This window comes from Bactrocera oleae, chromosome 5 (assembly GCF_042242935.1).
Source record: "Bactrocera oleae isolate idBacOlea1 chromosome 5, idBacOlea1, whole genome shotgun sequence".
NCBI lineage: Eukaryota > Metazoa > Arthropoda > Insecta > Diptera > Tephritidae > Bactrocera > Bactrocera oleae.
Window position 1 is genome coordinate 57,795,197 of NC_091539.1, and position 17,554 is coordinate 57,812,750.

Below are 17,554 nucleotides of genomic sequence, written 5' to 3' on the forward strand. Positions count from 1 at the left end.
GTTTACTCTGTGAGAACTCATCGTATAACAGTTTTGTTAAAAACTACTAAAAGTGCGATAACTCTATAACTACCACTAAATGCGGCATAGACATGAAATTTTACAAACGAGATGGTAAGAATGGACTTTAAAGGAGCCGGTGTCAAATTTGGACAGTGGACGTGGCACTGCCCACATATTTATAAAAACCCATATTTTGGGATCTATTCGACCGATTTCAACCAAATTCGGTAGGTGATATTGTCCTGACACTCCTATGTTTCAGTGTGAAAATCGGATTACAACCACGCCTACTTTCCAAATAACAAAATTTAAATTCCCATCTGATTCTTTTACTTTCCAGTATACAAATCAAGAACCAATCAATCTTTCCCGATAAAAGTTTGCACGAATAGTGTATTTGAGGTGTGTCAATTTATCAACAAAAATTGGCAAATCGGACCAAACTATTCAAACCTCCAGTTACCAAATATGTGGACGACTGTTCTTATTGCCAACTATCAACGGTAAATATCGGTGAGCATGTCAGATATATTATTAAATTCGCAAAGCATTTTTCCCGGCTTTGATCCTTGCAAATTGCGAGAGTATAAAATTTTCGGTTACACCCGAACTTAGCGCTTCCTTACTCGTTCCACATAATTTTTGTTAAATGTCAGACATTTAGGCAAATTCATAAATTCCCATTTATCAGTGTTCTTAAAGAGGTGTGAATTCGATTGACATGGACATGGACATGTATGTATGTCCATATATTTGTATGTACGTGTAATTCAGTAAGGTGCTGATGTCGCTGTCCAAATTGATTGATGTTCATGAGCACGATCAGGTAAAAGTAGAAATTGTCAGCGACCATAATATATAGATATTATTATACACTCAAGATCAAATTTGATTCGTACTAGTCCATTTAAACGGCGTGCGTAAAGCGATTCGATACATTTTTTTCCTAAAATCGTGTAAACTTTGCTTTATCTTCGTTGGAAGTTTGACCTCCATATATCAATTAGTGTGTGTTTGGCCGTTGTTTGCTTACAACGCGAAATGTTTGTCTGGCGATTTTTACCAAAGAAAAAATATTGTATTCTGAGTTTGTTTGAAATTTTTTGTTGAAAAAGGAATCAATGAATTTCGTTAAGTCTTTGAAAACTTGTCGCTTCACTTCTGTTAATGACGATAACATCGAAAAAATTTAGTCCTTGAATATCGTCGTGTTGTCATCAGAGAAATAGCAGAGGATCTGAACAACTCTTATGGATCGGCTTAACATATTTTGGGTAAAAAGCGCGCGAATGCTAGACTTTACCAAAACGGACTTTATCGACACTTTAACAGATCTTTTCGAGTCGAATAGAGATTGCACAAGAGATACTTGACAACGTAGCTGATGACCCTACAATCATCAAACGCATCAATACTAGTGGCGACAAGACGTGGTTTATGAATATGACTTCGAAACTGTCCAACAATCTAGCGAATGGCGCTTCAAAAATGAACCGAAATCGAAAAAACCAGATTCCACTGAAGATATTGAAAACCATCTCCGCCAAGACTAATAACAAATGTTTGGAAATTTGGAATTATCGTTGACATGCTTGTATTGGCTCATTAGGCGATTATTAAGACTTGAATTAAAAATGTCCCTGTTTTTTTGGTCAATCCGGGTCAGACGTGATTGGGTGTATGTATATAATTTATATATCACACTGTTGTGGGCATCGACAACACTTTGCAAATGAGTTCTTGTAAAAAGAGGAAAATTGAGTTTGATCAGGATAGTATTCTATGCAGACTCTCATTCAGTAAACCAGATTATATAATATTTTTGTCATATTGAACTTCGAGAGATATTTTCAGGTGGTTTAAATGGATGAAGCGTACACTATTGTACAATTGTGAGGAACCCAAAATTCGACCCGGTGTCGGTCCGGTTATGATTGCGGGACGCAACACCACCGTTTTTCATTTACAAACTGGGTTAACTGTAAGGTATTCAAGCAAAAAGTATTACGCGCCTAAAGAGTTATTAATGTTCTAAAGAATACGGAACTTCTTGCCGGGACCACAAAAGCAAGGGAAGCAAGAGTTCTGCACTTTTTCTGTTCGTGTTCAAAGCATATTTGACTTAAATAGAGAAATATATGGGTGTACCGGTATGAAGTGACCGTTAAGATACAAATGTGTTGTGTCAAATTTTGTACCGGAAAGATTTTTTGTTAATTACTTAATTATCTATAGTTTTCTAGTTCGCGACAATATCGATTTGCAGGCCATTTAAAAGTAGTTTGAAAGAGAGCCTAAATGTTAAAATAGTAAAATCTCCGAATCTCAGTTTTATACTTTGAGTATAAATTAGTTTATAAAGCAGTTGGAATGTTTATTTCTATATCCACATTCTATTTCTTATTCACAATTGATACATGCTATTCCATTTCGCTCCATTTACGGCGACACGTCAGTGGGGTCTTTTATGTTATAGTGATACATTTTAAGGTTCCCTACTTTTAAAAGAAAAAAACCCAGAAAATCCAAATTTAATGGGGAATGTTTATTATCATTCGAAAGAATGTTCTTTAGTATTTATATTTTTAAGATTATCTCTTTAAATGTTTAGTCCAATTTTCAATGTTAACTGGCAAATTATCTGCTCACCGAAGTGTTCTTTTAATAAATCCATTGATTGATGCGATGTGTGGGAAGTGGCGCCGTCTTGTTGAAACCAAATGTCGCCAAAATCACAAGCTTTAATTTTGGATATTAAATAGTCGGTTATCAAGGCGCAAAATGGTTACCATTGACGGTTACGTTCTCACCGGCATCATTTTTGAAGAAATATCGACCGAAGATTCCACCGGCCAACAAACCACACCAAACCGAGTTTTTTTCTGGATGAAATATCAGCCCTTGAATCTCTTTAGGTTGCTCTTTGTTCCAAATGCGGCAATTTCGTTTGTTTACATACCCATTGAGCCAGAAATGAGGCTCGTCGCTGAACAAAATTTTGCTCGAAAACTTCGGATCTTCTAGGAACTTTTCAAGAGCTCATAGAGCGAAACTATGTTACTTGGGAAGGTCGAGCGGCATCAGTTCTTGCACAAGCTGTATTTTGTACGCTTTCAATTTAAGATATCAACGTAAAATGCGCCAAGTCGTTCCATACATCAGTCCGAGTTGCTGCGCCGAATCGACTCTTCACGGTGTTCGTGTACACGGTCAGCTACGGCCGTTATATTTTCTTCACTACGTGCTGGATGCGGTTTCTTTGGTCGTATATTATCCAATAATGACATAAGTTTAGCGAAGCGCGCGAAACCCATTCTTTACAAAACATGAATTTTCGTAATAAAGTAGAACAATTTCTAAACGTTGTTCAGACTTAAATCTTTCCATGATGAAATGCCAAACAATACTGAACAAAAATAATATGACATCTTGACACGACTCATGCGTGAGCTGTCGAAAAAGAGCTATTGAAAAAAGTACCTCTACTTGGATACCTCGTTTCAAAAAAGTGCTACTGACTAAAGTCGATGCTTTTCTCTGCAGAGTTCGTTAGCATTTTTACATATTCATGTTTGTTCTTTTTTTAACCTTAATGATACATTTCATACCCCATAATGCGTTTATTAGAAATTTGACCTAGCAAATATCTTCAAAAATAATTTACAACAATTTTACAACATTTCCAGCTGGCATATTTTTTAGACTTTTCAGACGTCTTGTATACGTTTCCACTCGAACTTGAACCTGTACCTACATGTTTGTACATTCTTCAAAGCATCAGTTGTGGCCAGGAATTTATACTCGTTTGTAATTGCAGTATATATAATAATCATAATAATATTCTCTATATTAAAACATCTGTTTAATGTTTAGATAAAAGAAATCACATTTGGCATTTAAACAGCGGTGGTCGCTACAAAGAAAAACAAATTTTTGGAAAGAATAAACACATTAAGTGAGCGAAATTACAAGAATTAATAAAAAACATAATCTTCGACTACATCGAAAATATAATATTCTATCAGTTATACAAATATCTTTATCTTGATTATTGTAGCCCAATCTAAACAATTTATTCGGAGATTGCATTATTGCCTTGGGCAATAATCCATGCCAAATTTCGTGAAGTTATCTTGTCAAATGAAAAAGTTTTCCATACAAAAACTTGATTTTGATCGTTGAGTTTGTATGGCAGCTATATGCTACAGCGTTCCGATATACAAATAGTCGCTTCCGACAAATGATCGGCTTCTTGGGCAGGAAATTACGCATGCAAAATTTCAGCACCATATCTCTAAAACTGAGATTCAATTGTGCAGGGTATACAAATATTTTTTAGTTAGGTATTTGGTAAAAATACAAAACAATTTTATTTATAGGCACTTGCCACTGTTATTACTACGGTTTGTGTTTGCATTACTTTTTGCCTGCTAGACACATGTCTTTTATTGTGTGGTTTTACCGTATTCTACCAAAAAATTTCGAAAGAAAAACACACATGATAAACAAATAAAACGGACATGGAAAACAGCTGATCATTTATTTTATTAGCGGAGAGTCCGCTTTATGAACAGTCGGCTGGAAATTGTATGCAAAGTCATTGCAGATATTTGCAAGCGATATGTCATTATATATTAATACTATATTACAATACATATGTATGTACGTATATTAGTTGTCATTGTGAATGCTCGAAAATTAATGGAAATCTATATTTTGGCAATGTGATGGGGCGCATGTCTTGACCGACTTTACGCGATTGACAAATTAGCTTTAGCCTTCATCATTAATATTTCATGCCTTGTCACAAATACCGTTAAGCAGAACCAACGATCGATATTAATACGTTGCAAAGGTATGTGAGCTATTACATAGGTGCACATACTTGTATGTATACTCAAATATGATATATGTATGCATTTACATATTTTCAGCACTTAACTTGCAACAAATAGCGAAATTTCTCATTTGTGCTCTTTTCTAACTTAAAAATCAGCAGCAAACAGTTGATCGCGTCAGTAAAAATTATAGCCGCAAATCAAAAGCTAAAGCCACAAGCAACGCATGTCGATCGCTTGAGCGGTTACGAATGTGACAGCACGTTTCCTTTTTCATTTATTTATTAATGAACACATACACACACACACATCTACCTGTATATATCTGGTTGCATTAACGTTGGAAAGCATTAAGCATGCTGTTGTCGGTGATTATTTTGAAATCAACGTACAATCTTTGCTGACAACGCAGATCCATTGAAGCGTTGCATGCAAACTGAAGTGCGAACAGCTGAAGAAGCAGCAGCCAGCAGCCATCAGCCAGCAGCATCCGTTGCTTCCAACATTTGACCGCTTGAAGGTTGGCAACATGCATGGACAGCGGCGCAACGAATGCACAGCGTTTTTGGCTATATCTTATATATATATATATATATATACGGGTCCTATGCATTGGATTAGATACAGGTGTTTGTCGATGACATACATGTATGCGCCTGTGTAAGCAGTGGGTGGTGCAGGCGACAGAAAATATTGGATATCCACGTTTTGCGTCATGGTCATTTGTAGCGTTCAATACTCTTCGTTTATGTACGAAAATCAACTGATATATGACAAATGACAGAAATTATTGCGCATTTAATATTTATGAATTTCAAAGAAAATATTAGACTGCTAATATGCGTGCATTTCTGCGACACAATTTAGCTCATGCAGTTTTATTTGTACATAATATGTATTCAAAATGTAACTGTAATTATTTTTATTGCTAATTTTTCAAGGTATTACTCATTAAAATTTATTACATTTTTTTCTACTTTAAATTTTTAGTAATGAAACTAGACCAAAATAAACTGAAGTAATTACATCGTTTATTTAGTCATAGTCTGGAAAAATACTGACATCATTGGACGCATTGTTGAAAAGAATGCCCTTGCTCATTATTTCAGAAATTTAAAAAATTAAATCTTATTATTATATGAACTTTCTGCAAGTAAAAAGTATGCATGAAATTTTTTTTTGTCACAAACTAAAATAATTGCTCCAGTTTTTTTAAGAAAAAATTATTTTTTGTGGATTAAAATTTTTCTATAAAAATAATACTGACTAATAAGTTCTATATGTTTTAGAAAAATATATATACAGGGTGGCGCACGAACCGTGCTACAAAAATCAACTATAATAACTTTTTTAAATTAATACATTATATATTTTTTTTTATTGTATTGAAAATTTAATTTTATTTTATATAATTAATTATTTTTAAAAATGACCACCACGCTCAGCCACGCATATGCGACACCTAATTAGAAAATTATTCATTGCGGCCTGAAGGGTTGAAATCAGGATTGCTTCAATTATCCATTTATTTGACTACTTCAATTCAGTCGGATTTCTGGGTTTTGTTTTGTACACCTAATGCTTGACATAACTCCATAAAAAATCTAGTGCATACAGGTCAAGTGACCTTGGGGACCAGTGCAAAGTTTAGTTTCTTGAATGAATTTCTATGAATTTGTTTTCAAATTTTCGTTGGATATTGAAATATATACGTATTCGGCGCAGATCTGGGTAAAAAAAATCATTCAACATTATTAAATAACGATGCACATTGACAGCTACTGTTAAACCGTTTTCTTCAAAGAAATATGGCCCGACAATATACCTTGATGAAACTCCACACCACACAGTAACTCGTTCTGGGTGAAGTTCTATCTCGTGGATTATGTCAGAATTTTATTTACTCCATATACGGCAATTTTGCTCGTTTACATTTCCGTTTAAATCAAAATGGGGCTCATCAGACATAAACAGGCTATTTATCAAATTATTGCCTTCTTCGTCTATTTCAATTTTTTTTTTTGACAAAATTCTAGGCGAATAGGCAAATCTAAAGGGTTTAACCGGCTTGTTATTTGAACTTTGTATGGAAATAGTTTTAAGTCATCATGAATTATCCGTTGTACCGACTGTCTGCTAACTCCAAGTTTCGCCGATAAGCGATTGCGAGTCGAAACAATTGGATTTGCCTGAATTAACGATGCAACAGCCGCGATTGTTTCTTGAACACGAAGGTATGGATGGTACGGTCTTTTTGCGATACTTCTAGATTCGGCATGTGTTTACCAACCACATAATGGTCTATCTACTTCGGAGAGTGCCGCCAAAATCCCGTCTGAGTTCCCTTTGGACAGAAATGAGGGACTGCAAAGTATGGTACTGCTGCACTATCCAAACCCTATTTCGGTATCCAAACATTCATTTAAAAAAAATTTAAATAATAACCTTTCAAATAAAAAAAAAGTAAGTCGATTACTTACGCAGGAAAAAGTTGTTACAGTTTGCTTTTTGTAGTACGATTCACAATTTATGAGTTTTTCTAATAAATAAATAAAATAAAATGAAAGATATATAAGTAATTAATTTTTTCAAAAACTTCTCAAATTTTAAAGTTTTCATTTTTCTAAGTAAAAGTTATTTTTGATTAAATTGTAATTTTTCAATAAAAAATAATACTTATTTTTGAGTTTTTTTTTATATATTGTAATAGAAAAATATACTTTGAGCTTATTTTTTTTTTTTATAGAAGATAATTATTATGTTCTATTATACTGGCCGGCTGTCACGCCAGAATATATCTACTGGACCTTTTTAATGCCTGCTGGAGGTTCAGTTTAGTTCGAACTAAAGTATTCGTCATGCAGTATGTCAAGCCTTTCGCGAAGTTTTACGAGAGACTTGATATCTAATTTTAATACTTCTAACTTTAACAACGAAGCTCCTAGAGATCTAGGACGTGTTATAGATAAGGCCGGAAAGAAGCAGAGGAGGTATTTCAGCGTCTATCTCATGCCTACTTCCCTACACTTCCTGCATGTGTTATCGTTACTAATGTTCATCCGGCGCGCATGTGATTCTAGTAAGTTGTGACCTGCCAATTAGGCCAACGGCCGTCTTGTAGTCTTTTCGAGACCGTATGTGTAAAAACCATGCGTGTTTTCCTGTGTCCTTGAGGCACCCCATTACACCCTAATCCGTCTGTCAGTCATTTCGGAAATTTCATTAGGTATCGTTTTTAGCGACTTGCGTATTTCCTATACTGGTTCGGTAGAAAGACGGTTGGTAATCAGCTATTTCGTTTCCCGAAATACTCTTGTAGCTTGGAACTCAGTCTTAATGCAGCTGCTTTTCGGGAGCCACTACATCTACTGCTTCCCTGCTGACGTAATGCGTTTTGAATTTATTGCCTTAATTTCCTCTTGGCTATCGACATATTTATTGATCTTCTTCATATTGTTTCCGCCATTTTTTGCTATACCAGCAGCTTTCCTAACCACAAAGACTTCCGCCTGGCAGATACTGAAGTATTTTGAAAGCTTGAAAAGTCTTAATATTATATCTAGCTCCGAGCAAAAGAAAGGACAAATGATACATCCCTTCAGGATGGCCACAAGAGCCAGTCGCCCCCGAAACAATCGTGAAAATTCGAACAAAAAACCTTTGCGCACAATGACTGGCGCATTGTTTTTACATCGACTGGGAGATTACATTGCTGCCTTAGAAAATAACTCATGCCTAATTTCTTGAAGATACCTCGTCAAATGACATGCTATAGTGATCCGATCCAAGCAATTTCTTCGTAGATAACATTATTGCTTTAGAAAATAACGCATGCCAAATTTTATGAAGATATCTCTTTAACAAAGTTTCCCATACAAGTACTTGATTCCGATTGTTCAATTTTTAAGGCAGCTATATGCTATAGTGGTCCGATATCCGACATATGAGCAGCTTCTTAGTGAGAAAAGGACAGGTGCAAAATTTCAGATCGATAGCTTAGAAACTGAGGGACTAGTTTATATGTATATATACAGCCAGACGGACATGGCTAAATCAACTTAGCTCGTCATGCTGATCATTTATGTACATATTTTATAAGGTCTCCGACGTTTCCTTCTGGGTGTTACAAACTTCGTGACAAACTTAATATACCCTGTTCACGGAACAGAATTCCTAAAATTCATTATAAAAAATTCCATAGATGCAACAAATGATTTCAGATAGCCAATTTATTAAAAGTATACTTTCTTATGAATGAAAACGTAAGCCATTGCGTAAGTATTTCAACAGAAATCACAAACTTCAACAAATCATAATCTCACACCATTTTCTCTTCATAATCAACAACAATGATTTTTATGATGAGAATTAAAAATGTACATAGTTTTTCTGAATGTCACAGAGCAATAATAGCTCTTATAAAACATGAGAATTATAATAAAAGTAATTTCATTTATTATGTATTTCAATATTAAATCTACAAAAATATATGTAATATATGTATATTACTCAAAATCCAAAAATTGGTTCTTGTCCAAACTAACTTGTTGTTGACTTATAACAATGCCGCTTTTCTCTCGCTCGTTTTTTTGTGCTTGCTATCCATCTTCACACAAACATATGAACAGCAGACACTTTTTTGCACTATTTACTTTAACGCTTATACACTTTCATTTGATTATTTCCAGCACATACATCATTCCTTTTAACACTAATAACATAATTTTATTTAATTATATAGTAACAACCATTTATTAACACGTTTCGAAACACACTTAATTTGAAATTCAAACATTTTGCACTTTTCGTTTCGTTTTCATTCGCTGAAACGGAAAACTGTATGACAGCAACTGTGTGGACGCGGAAGTTTTTGTAGCACAGTGTTGCATTTTACATAGCATAGAAAACAATAATCAGGGTATTCACAAATTGTAAACGAATTGAATAAATCACTATTAGATATTTTTTGTTATTTTTTTAATATTCGAAATATTATATTATCTCATACAGTGAATAATCGTTTTAAAATTTCTTGCTAATTTATGTATACCATAGGTGATTTGAAATTATTTCAAAAATATATTTGAATACCAAATCGAAATTATTGCATGAAATTATAAAAACATTTGTGTTAATAAAAAATGCTTAAAAAGTCTTACCGCATTGTAAAATAGTTTGATTTCACAGAAAGTACTATGAAGCACAAATAATTGCAATTACCCACCTGAAACTTTTTACAAATAACAAAAGGTTTTGCTCCTCCCTTTTTAGAAATTTTGATGATAGAAGAGGAAATTGAGAAAGTAAAGTTGTAGTATTGTAGCAATTAAAGAGAAGTAAAAAAATTTACAAACCAGCTGATGGGCAGCTCTTGACGGGAATTCAAGAAATTATGACAAATTTACTTTGAAATATGTATTTAAAAATGATTTGTATGTAAAACGAAAATATAGAAGGCAAATAGATATGTTTTTGGTTTCTTCAATAGTTGAATTTAAAATGTAAAAACGAAAAAATAGTATAAGTAAACTAAAAATTCAGACCGTAAATATTTATAATTTATACGATTTTCAGTAACTAAATATTGTATAAAGCGATCTGAACTTATAGACCAGAGTAGATAATTTTTGTAAATAAGAAAATCATAGTAAGATGAAATCCATCGGAAACGAAAGATAAAATAACAAACATAAAGGTTAAAAAAAAGGCAGCGGCGTAGTAAAATGTTTAAAGGTTAAAAACGGTATATCTCGCAAAACAGCGAGTCTTATAGGAAAAAGTTATATGGCAGTGTTGTAGGTAAGGAAGAGATCTTTGTATAGATGAATCGAAAATTCAAAACGTTCCTAAATTCTTAGACATTTATCATTATTTAATTTTTATTTTTTAATATTATTTATCCAAATATCCATTCACACAATACTGGGTTTTTGATATATTTAAAGACTTTTACCCGGAAATCGTTCCGTACATTTTCTGGTTATTCACGTACTTTTCGTGTTTTTTAATAGTGCCGCAGATTTTTTATTGGGATCCAGAAACACGGTCAATAAATATGATAGATTAGATTAGATTAATTTTGAGGCATGCACCGCGACCTATGGTCTATTGTGCCCTCCCCTAAGTCATTACGTATCATCTAGGCTCAGCATGTTGATAAATTCCAAAATTCTGCTGGGTGCTAGTGAGGCGATACAATCCCTGTGTGGAAACATGGATCCCAGGGCCTTGATTCTGCGTCTGTAGACTGCTGTGCAGTTCATCAGCAAATGTTTAGGGGTTTCCGGCTCTATGTCGCAGAACCGGCAGTTTGCAGAAGAGGCTATACCCATGTTGAAGAGGTGCTTCTTGAGCCTGCAGTGGCCGGTGTAGAACGCTACCAGTAGCAGGAATTTGTTAAAATTGTCAGAATTTGAATAAATATGATATGTGTGACAGCCAGATAATACAATGTATTAGATCTTCTTTTAGCACTACTTTTGTGTTTTGTATGTCCTCGAATTTGAATTAAATATTTTTAATTTTCTTTAATATAGAAAAATTCACTGCTTCACAAATAGGTTAAATAATTTTTTATACCCTGAACAGGGTATATTAATTTTGCCACGAAGTTTGTAACACCCAGAAGGAAACGTCGGAGACCATATAAAGTATATATATAAATGATCACCGTGGCGAGCTGAGTTGATTTAGCCATGTCCGTCTGTCTGTCCGTCCGTCTGTATATACGCGAACTAGTCCTTCAGTTTTTGAGATATCGATCTGAAATTTTGCACCTGTACTTTTCTCACAAAGAAGCTGCTCATTTGTCGGAACCGCCGATATCGGATGACTATAGAATATAGCTGCCATACAAACTGAACAATCGGAATGAAGTGCTTGTATGGAAAACTCTTTAATTTGACGAGGTATCTTCACGAAATTTGGCATGTATTATTATTTAAAGCATTAATCTAATCTCCGAAGAAATTGTATGGATCGGATGACTATAGCATATAGCTGCCATATTAACTGAACGATCGGAGTAAAGTGCTTGCATGGAACACTTTTTTATTTGACGAGATATCTTCACGAAATTAGGCACGAGTTATTGCTTAAGGCAACAAATTATTCTCCACAGAAATTGGTCAGATTAGATCACTATATCATATAGCTGTCATACAAATTGAACGCTCGGAATCAAGTTCTTGTAAGGGGCCTTTGTTTTTGTGAAGGGTATTATAGCTTCGGCGCAACCGAAGTTAACGTTTTTTCTTGTTTTAATTAAATATTTTTTACACATTTATTCTTGCACCACTTATTTAATTTTTTTTATATGAGAAAGTTTCTACTTTTCAGACATTTTGTATATATTTTTTGTTTATCTTATTTATCGATTCCGTTACTCTATTCGTTCACTTGTTCACTCGTTGATTAACAACAAAACTAATAAACTGTTTAATTTCTTGTTGTGCAATTATAAAATTGCAATATTTTATAATTTTAATCATTATATATAAATAGTAAATACCGTTATTCGAATTATTTGCTAGCATGTACTCGTACTATTCTGACAGTTGTCAAATATCCGCCGGCTTTTTTTTAATCACGTTCTTGTATCTGTGTCTGCGCTTGAAAAAATCAAAATTTTTACGTAAATGTGGTTTTAACTAGCATTTTGCTTCTATAACATAATCGTTTGCATGTTTAATCGTGAAAAATAATGGCGAAGAGAAAATTTTAAGTGTAGTGGTGCAATTCCATGACGGTTGTAAAAAAATCAGTGAAAATTGTATAAAATTATAGTTTTTGTTTAAAATATGTGTGTTTAATGTTAAAAAGTGTGCGAATCTAATATAAAGTTAATAGTTAAAAGTGGTAAGTGCATGCAAATAAATGAAAAGTGTGGGCAGTGTTTTGTTCCCTGTATGCATGTATCCCTTACTTAAAGTACCAGCAAGTGGTTTTCGATTTTGTATAACTTTTGCAAGTTGTATACTATTTTAAGTACATATTTCAGCATTCGTGCATAATAAACACTTTAAAAATAATCTAAAAATAATAACTACTTACTCCATTGCACTTGTACCTTTTGCTGCACATAAAAATTTAAACACCTCAAGAAATGTGTACGTGTGTTTTATTGTTTTTCTATATTAATTTTCATGTATTTAAATAAGACTTAGAAATATGCACAACATGCTTGTTTTAAATTTTTTTTCATTAGTTTGATAATTGTTTTCTGTGCAAACCCTTTATGCCGTACAATTTTCGTCTATTTCATATGCCTTGAATACCATAGAATTCAAAATATATTATAATAATCATTATTAAATTCTTTACTTTAGGTTTAAATATGGTAATATTATTGAATGGTATACCAAGTTCTCATTTTTTCGTTTGTTTTATAATTACAAATGCACTAAATTGCATTTAAAGGCCATAAAAGGAATTTATTTACGTGGAAAGCTAATATTTTATTGTATAAAATTTCAATCAAATAAATATACAAAAAAAGAAAAACAACTAAGGAAGTCACATTCGAGGAACACAAATAGCAGCAACATGAATTTATACAAATAATACTATATATACAATTTTGATAATTTTATGATATATTCAAAATATGGCATTCCGAATCCACCTAATTTTGCACTCTCAAATACTTCGATTTTCACAAAAAATTGCATATGTGTTTAAATTATGTTATTGTTGTTGGTTTGTCTTAATTTCGCTGTTAGGTTTTTTTTCTTTTTTGAAATATCATTTTGCCTTCGCGTTACTTGTGATTTTGTAATTTTTATGTCTATTTCAATGTGAAACGCTAAAATGCGTGATTACAAGCTGTTGCTTTTGTTGTTGTGTGTTTGCCATTTAAGTTAGTTTAATAAACTACAGTTAGTGGTTTAGAAGTTAATTTAATAAAACTTGTGTTAATTACATTAACTATTAATTTCATTTTCATTAACATTTTTATTACTTTTTGTATTGTTTGTTTATGAATAGATATATTTGCTTGTACGCTGTATTTTTTATTTTTCATGTTTAATTAATTTCTTGTGTGAACTCTAAATAGGTTCGTATATTTTTTGGAACAATAATATATTTTTCATGTTTTTTTCTTGCAACTATTTCTTATTTATTTTGTTCTTTTTTTTAGTAGTTTTATTAAATTAAGGACAAACAAGTGTTGCATATTAACAAAAAAATGCAAAAAATGTTAAAAAATTAGTTTTAGTAAGTTGTAACTGAAATTAAAATTTTTTTTATATGCTGTGCTTTAAAAAACATATATTTCTATATTTCATATTTAGTGTTATAACAGCTCCCGCTTTTTTGCCTTTTTTTTAAGTCATTATGTATACGGCGAAAATAAACAAAATTGCTTTAAATTAGCGATTCGATTTGTGTGCTTTATGCATTATTGCATATGGTATTGGCTTATAGCAATGTGTCGTCAATTCAACGATGGTATCCGCATGTCATGCCAATTAATTTCAATATTTGGCCACTTAGTCTGCAAACATGTTAGCATTGGATTAGAGATGCATACCGATTTTAAATCGCTTTCAAGTAATATGGCAGAACCTTTACAGTAATGTACCTGCAAGTGAACGTACGGTAAATAATTAGTAATAAACTGTATACAAAACAAGAAATCGGTTGCACCGAAGCTATAATACCCTTCACTGATGCATTTATTATAGCATAAAGTGGTTTAGAAAGGTCTTTATCTTGAGTTTAATCGATCAGTTTGTATGGCAGCTATACGCTATAGTGGTCCGAACTGAACAATTTCTTAAGAGAATATACCGTTACCTTGGACAACAATACATGCCGAATTTCGTGAAGATATATTGTCAAATAAAAAAAATGTACATACAAGAATGTGATTTTGATCGTTCAGTGTGTATGACAGCTATATGCTATAGTGTTCCGAACTGAACAATTTCTTCGAACATTGCATCGGTGCCTTAGACAATCTGCTATGCCAAAAATTTTTGAAGATATTTTGTCAAATAAAAAAGTTTTCCATATAAAATTTGATTTTGATCGTTCAGTTTGTATGGCTGCTATAGGCTAACAGACAGACGGACATTTCTAAATCAACTCATCGTCATTCTGATCATTCATATAAATATGTATATATGTATACATATACATATATATATATATTTTTTGTTTTTATATTTAAGATACCCTATTCAAGTTATAATAACATACTTTGTTGCCATCATTCGAACCGGGTATGCCATTGTAGTGCATTAAATCAAATGTATCTGGTGTTGATCGCTGCTCCTGAGGGAAGAACTCGTCCATAAATGCATTTAAGAGAATAATGTGTAAACCCTCCGGATCCAGACGTTTTTGCATGATATCAACGCTAAATAAAGATTTTTTAAATTATTTTTTTTGCGCTTATAATATATTTTTACATCTAAAGTATGCAAGCCACTTACTACTCAGGCTCGTTGACTAAATCCAATGCAGCCAAAACATCTTGCAGCACATCGGCCGGTATAAAATTATTACCTTCAGGATCGTAAGACTTGAAAACGCGTCTTGCTAGCTCAGAAGGTGTTTCGGGTGACACCAGCCTCTTTTCGGTACTAAATAGCACTGTAGTGTTAAAAAAAATTTGGCTTTTTAAAGAAATCAAATAATTATTGACGCAACGTATACGTACCAGTTAAATGCGTTTCCGAACCCATTACCCAAACAGGGTTCTTCGGATTCTTATAGAATGAACCTACGGTACAATAACGCATTTGCTCCATTAATGTGATAAAACCAATATCGCTTTGCTCATTAATGCCTCGTAGTTTTAAGCCACCAACATCCTGATCATTATCCCATACATGTGCTACAGCGCGACCAGTCAACATCAAATTGATGAGCGCTTGTGACCCATAGCCATACGTATTATGTATCAGCGGCTCAGAGGTATCGGACAATTCCGAAATAACATTATCAATGTTCTATTATATGAGAAGAGTCAGAAGTCTATATTAGTATAATAATTTGGAGCGCTTTCAAAATCTAACCTTCGTGAGTAGCACTGAATAAAGGAAGAGCATAACGCCATATTGGCCAGAGAGCACTTGCCAGTGTTCCGTATAATATTTCTCCACTTCTTCAATCGTGTCAAAGTTTAATACTTGTAGACCTTCATGATATGCGTCTGAAGAGACTTCACGTGCATCTGCTACACGCACGGTAGTTGCCGCACTAGCATCGACAGGTTCTGCCGTAGCCTCTTCCAAAGTTTCTGTACTCAACTTTACATCTGGAATGTCACTTGCGGCGTTCACTACTTCTTTGGCTTCCGCGCATTGTTCCATCGGCAGCGAAACAATTCGAAAGCGTTTGGCACAACACTTATTGAGGATGGCGCATAACGCTTTTATTAACAGGTGTCGACACTTATCTTGCGTGAGCTAAGCCAAAAACAAAAATTAAAAATATTATAAAGTTTAATTTAGGAATTACACTTACGTCTTTCAGAAAGTGACCTGGCGTATCCATAATAAGTATTTTCAACAGGTTTGCCTGTACGGGCGCTATCACAGCACATGGTCCACCCTCTTTCTGCACCAAAGCTGATGGTTCTGTATCACTAAATTCGAAGCCTACAAATATTTATCAAAAAAATTTATTTTTAGATAACCACACCTTTGTTGCATTGCACTGAGTCACTTTGTGTTATTTTCAATACATTTACTTACCTTGGGACCAACGTCGAAACACATCTACACGTATGTTGGGACCCCACAGTAATTTGCGAATCTCTTGTAATTCTCTTGCGGCATTTTCGGATAATTCGGCCTGTGTTAATCCGGAACGCTCCTTACTTACTAAACTGCATGCAATTTCTGTAAACACAATTGAATGATTATCGTTAAAAACTCGTTTTTGGGCTTAGATTCCACTTCAACGTATTATTGTCGTTACGTTTTGTTTGACTACCCATATTTGTTAGAAATTATTACCACCAGAAGTGCATTGTTTAATGTATGCGCTGTGTTGTTGGAGCTGCGCTTCCACACAAATTGAGGTTAAGTAGCCCCAAGGTAATTGGAATGCGGAGGTAATTCTATTTTTTTTTCTACTTCAAAAACGAAAAATAAACAATGCTGCTGTTTATTTCATCGAAATTCGGTTTTAATGTCAACACTTTCCACATAAGCAATAAATATTAGTTATTTTAGCATTAGAAACGACTACATTGGAGTAGCTAATACGCATAGCCGACACAAATAGTTCACAAATTCCTTTCCACAATTGGATAGGAAAGCCACAAATATACTCATATACCCACCGCTCTCCATTCTTATCGATTGAGGTTCACTGGAAGGCATCTGACGCTTATTTTGGTACAAATGCAACTTCTTCTCGTCCTGTTTACACCATTTCAATTGGAATTTACAATGTTTATTTTTAAAAATTACAATTTTTGTGAAATGCACTGCAAAATTGAACACAAATTCAGGTTGACTCGATGCAACGCAAAGTTGCCAATTAGCAGGATGCCAAATGCATTTTAAATTGAGGTCTTTTTGCACAAAAAGTAGGGTATTATCAAAAGAAATTTAGTTTGAGTAGTACAAATAGCAAGGTTTTGGTGAAAAAAATATGTTATCTGAAATTACTTATTTTATTTATCATATTTGTTTATAAACAATGTTAATATATAATGCAATATTGTTAAAAAATTGATTTAGTCATATTACTCA

General features: G+C 33.4%; 1 protein-coding gene across 1 annotated transcript; it reads right to left on the bottom strand.

Moving 5' to 3' along the window:
* Positions 1–12,943: 12,943 nt before the first annotated feature.
* On the bottom strand, positions 12,944–17,336 carry LOC106625556 (ubiquitin carboxyl-terminal hydrolase MINDY-3 homolog). Its single transcript, XM_014245385.3, has 8 exons — positions 17,140–17,336; positions 16,547–16,693; positions 16,317–16,450; positions 15,866–16,258; positions 15,508–15,799; positions 15,281–15,440; positions 15,045–15,204; positions 12,944–14,424 (listed from the first exon to the last, which is right to left on the bottom strand). The coding sequence occupies exons 1-8, from the start codon at positions 17,177–17,179 to the stop codon at positions 14,278–14,280; spliced, it is 1,473 nt and encodes a 490-aa protein (XP_014100860.2). The 5' UTR covers positions 17,180–17,336; the 3' UTR covers positions 12,944–14,277.
* Between the last annotated feature and the right edge of the window lie 218 nt (positions 17,337–17,554).